This window comes from Rhagoletis pomonella, unplaced genomic scaffold (assembly GCF_013731165.1).
Source record: "Rhagoletis pomonella isolate Grant_MI unplaced genomic scaffold, Rhpom_1.0 Rhpom_scaffold_17766, whole genome shotgun sequence".
Taxonomy (NCBI): domain Eukaryota; kingdom Metazoa; phylum Arthropoda; class Insecta; order Diptera; family Tephritidae; genus Rhagoletis; species Rhagoletis pomonella.
The window spans coordinates 1-3,050 of NW_023476286.1; the positions used below are offsets into that span (position 1 = coordinate 1).

Here is a 3,050-nt window from a genome sequence, read left to right on the forward strand (position 1 = left end):
TTAATTTTTGTTTTTGGTTTTTATTAATTTCGAAAAAGCATCTGAGATGTGAAGAACAAAACCGTGTACAAACGAAAAAATATAACAACAATGCCACTGTTAATATGTTGGAGTAGTTTTGTGCTACTATGATGTAATGCAGGGATGGAGTATATGGTCCTGCCCTAGGACATCGCAATGTTAATTGGACCACATTTTTTATATGAATTGTGGTTAATTTTGGAGTACTCCATGGCCCTTAGGGAGTACTCTCTACATGCATGAATGGAGTAGTCGCGATTTTTGCAGGGATGGCCCGCTAAAAGCAAAAACAAAATACAAGTAATTGTTGTATTTGTTCAATCGATACCACCTTATATGTATTCGCCTTGGGTACGGAAGTATCTGTACTCTTCCCCTCTATTCTCACCTCCTTCGCCCACGAACGAGCAGACGTGTAAGCAAGACTTGACGTCTCTGAAAGGGGACTAACAAAAATTACAACAACAAATTATACGCACAGTCCCGGCAAGAAATACCCCCAAATACAACAAACACATCATTTTGACCAAGGCGTATTTAACAAGGTGGTGTTGGCCGTATATAAGTAAAAAATTACACTAACAAATTATACTCTGATGTCCATACTGTCATTGGTATGAGTTACAACAAACACATCATTTTGACGTAATGGCCTCCACGGCGAAAAACTCAGCTGGCGCCCCAACACCACCTTGTTTAATACACCTTGATTTTGACATTCAAAGGTACCGCGGGGAATTGTAGTGACACCACCAAGGCGAATTTATACAATGTGGAGTTGAGAGAACAAAAAGAAAAATTACAACAACAAATTATACACACATTGACAATCAGTATAAAAAAAAAAATTACAACAAAAAGGTAGAAGTTCGCCGTGAAATTAGCCGATCCGATAACACCAAGGCGAATTTATACAAGGTGGTGTTGTAAAATCAGCTGATTTCTTCGCCTTACATGTTTTTTTTTTGGTTTTACTGATTTGACAGCACACCCATCAAAGGCAAAAACAAAATACATGTAAACTTTGGGGCGAATTGAGATTTGACATAACACCCGCTAGACTAAATACATGTGGTTGTTATTGTTGTAATCTAAATTCGCCAGTAACACCACCTTGTATAATTTCGCCTTGGATAACACCACCTCGTATAGATTCACCTTGAACACCACCTTGAATAAATTTGCCTTGTGTCTAAATCCAATCAAATGCAACCATGATTATTTATCATCATTTTTGTTGACGTTTTTTAATGCTCTCGAATACAACCATGCAATAATAATTCATTGTACCACCCTGTACTACCGGTATGCATTCCAATGATTTCCAGTAGAGCATTCCACCATGTTTGACATTCCATTTTGAACTGACATCCTGATTTTCAGCCTGACAGATTTTCCTCTTCCAGTTTTTGCGTTGTTTTGCAATTTTATTGTTTTCTATTTTGTGGGACATTGATGCAGTATTAAAGATTTCCGCAAAAAAAAATATAAAGGTTCAAAAAAGCAGTGAATAAATGCTTAAAAGATGCCATTCCAAGCATACGCAAGTCAACTCTTCGACAACTACGATGATAATGACGATTCGAGGTCCAACCATTACGATCAAAATGCCTACGACAGTGAAGAGGGTAAGTGGATGATTTATCCATATTTTGAATGAATAAACTAAAATTAAAATGTTTTATAGACACAGACGACGCTAGTGAAACGGAATTTAGGAATAACAGCCGTAGCAGCAATGCTACGAACACAACAAACGGAGGCAGCAATCACGAACTAAAAGAGCAGTATGTCATAATATAAAGGGTGCTACTTATAAGCTAATCGAAATGTTAACAAATCGCGTTTTCTCCTTATTCATTTGTATAGAGTGTATCAGCACAAATTAGCCATATTGAACAAACAACGCGAGGAACTAAAACAACTTATACATCCCGACTACGTGAAACGTTCCAAAAAGCTAGAATATCAGTATAAAGAACGTCTGCGACTCAATGAGATCCACAGAGAATATTTAAAGGAGTGTGTGGAAAAAGACTATCAAACCGAACGACGGGCCGCACAGAAGGAGTATGAGGAAAAAAAGGTATAGTATGATTTACTTTCCCACTATATATATATATGCGGAATGTTATAAATTTAAATCAATTTCCCAATTGTAGATTGACTTAAAGGACAACATTCTTGCAGACTTAGAAGAAAGGAAAAAGCTAATCGAAAATGAGAGATACAATCTAGAGCTAACAAATGACTCAATGGAAATAAAACCAACTGTTACACGTAAATTACGTCGGCGCCCGAATGAGCCAGTACCAGTCGTCGAAAAGCGACGGAAGCCTACAACTGGTCAATTACTTGTATACTTGCTGGACGATAAAGAAATCGAAAGTGACATGAAAACTATACAGCGAGGCAAGCCATTAGCTCCAAGTAAGCGTTTAAATACGCTTATAAACAATATGCTACATTTTATTATATTTGATGAATTTTTCTTAAATATTTGCAGCAGCACAACAAAATGGTATTGGTGGAACTCCATTTAGCAATCTTCAACACGGAGGAATGCTCTCCGAGAACACAAATTCAAACATCAGTCCTAGCATTGAGACAAGAATTGAAGACGGCAAACTACTGTATCAGCGACGGTGGTTTCACAGAGGTCAACAGGTTTATGTTGAAGGAAAAGATTTAGCTAAATTCGCAGCAACAATAACTGCCATCGGCAACGAAGTGGTAAGCTTTATAGAAAAATTTTTAATGTTAATTTATTTAAGACTTCTTTTTTCTCTCTTGTAGGTGTGGGTCAAAAAAACCAATGACAGCAAGGTTAAAATTAATATGTCGCATTTAGCTAAGGGTAAAGTTACAATTAAACGGCGCGCCAACTGATCCAACGCCAAATGCGGCACTGGTAGCTGCACTTCTAACAAATCCGGCGCCGCTTCCCCTATGGTAACTACAACAACTTAGTTTTATAGTTGTTTATAAATTTAATAAATATGTAATTTATTCGCGTGTAATTATAGCTT

At 37.0% G+C, this 3,050-nt stretch overlaps 1 protein-coding gene across 3 annotated transcripts; it reads left to right on the plus strand.

Moving 5' to 3' along the window:
- Positions 1-1,391: 1,391 nt before the first annotated feature.
- Positions 1,392-3,050, plus strand: LOC118757422 (sin3 histone deacetylase corepressor complex component SDS3-like; the record flags this gene model as incomplete). 3 transcript variants are annotated; one of them, XM_036492130.1, is given in 6 exon segments in its annotated part: positions 1,392-1,649; positions 1,709-1,808; positions 1,891-2,107; positions 2,184-2,451; positions 2,528-2,754; positions 2,818-3,050. In XM_036492130.1, coding segments are annotated over 6 exon segments (1,008 nt in total). In that variant the 5' UTR covers positions 1,392-1,546.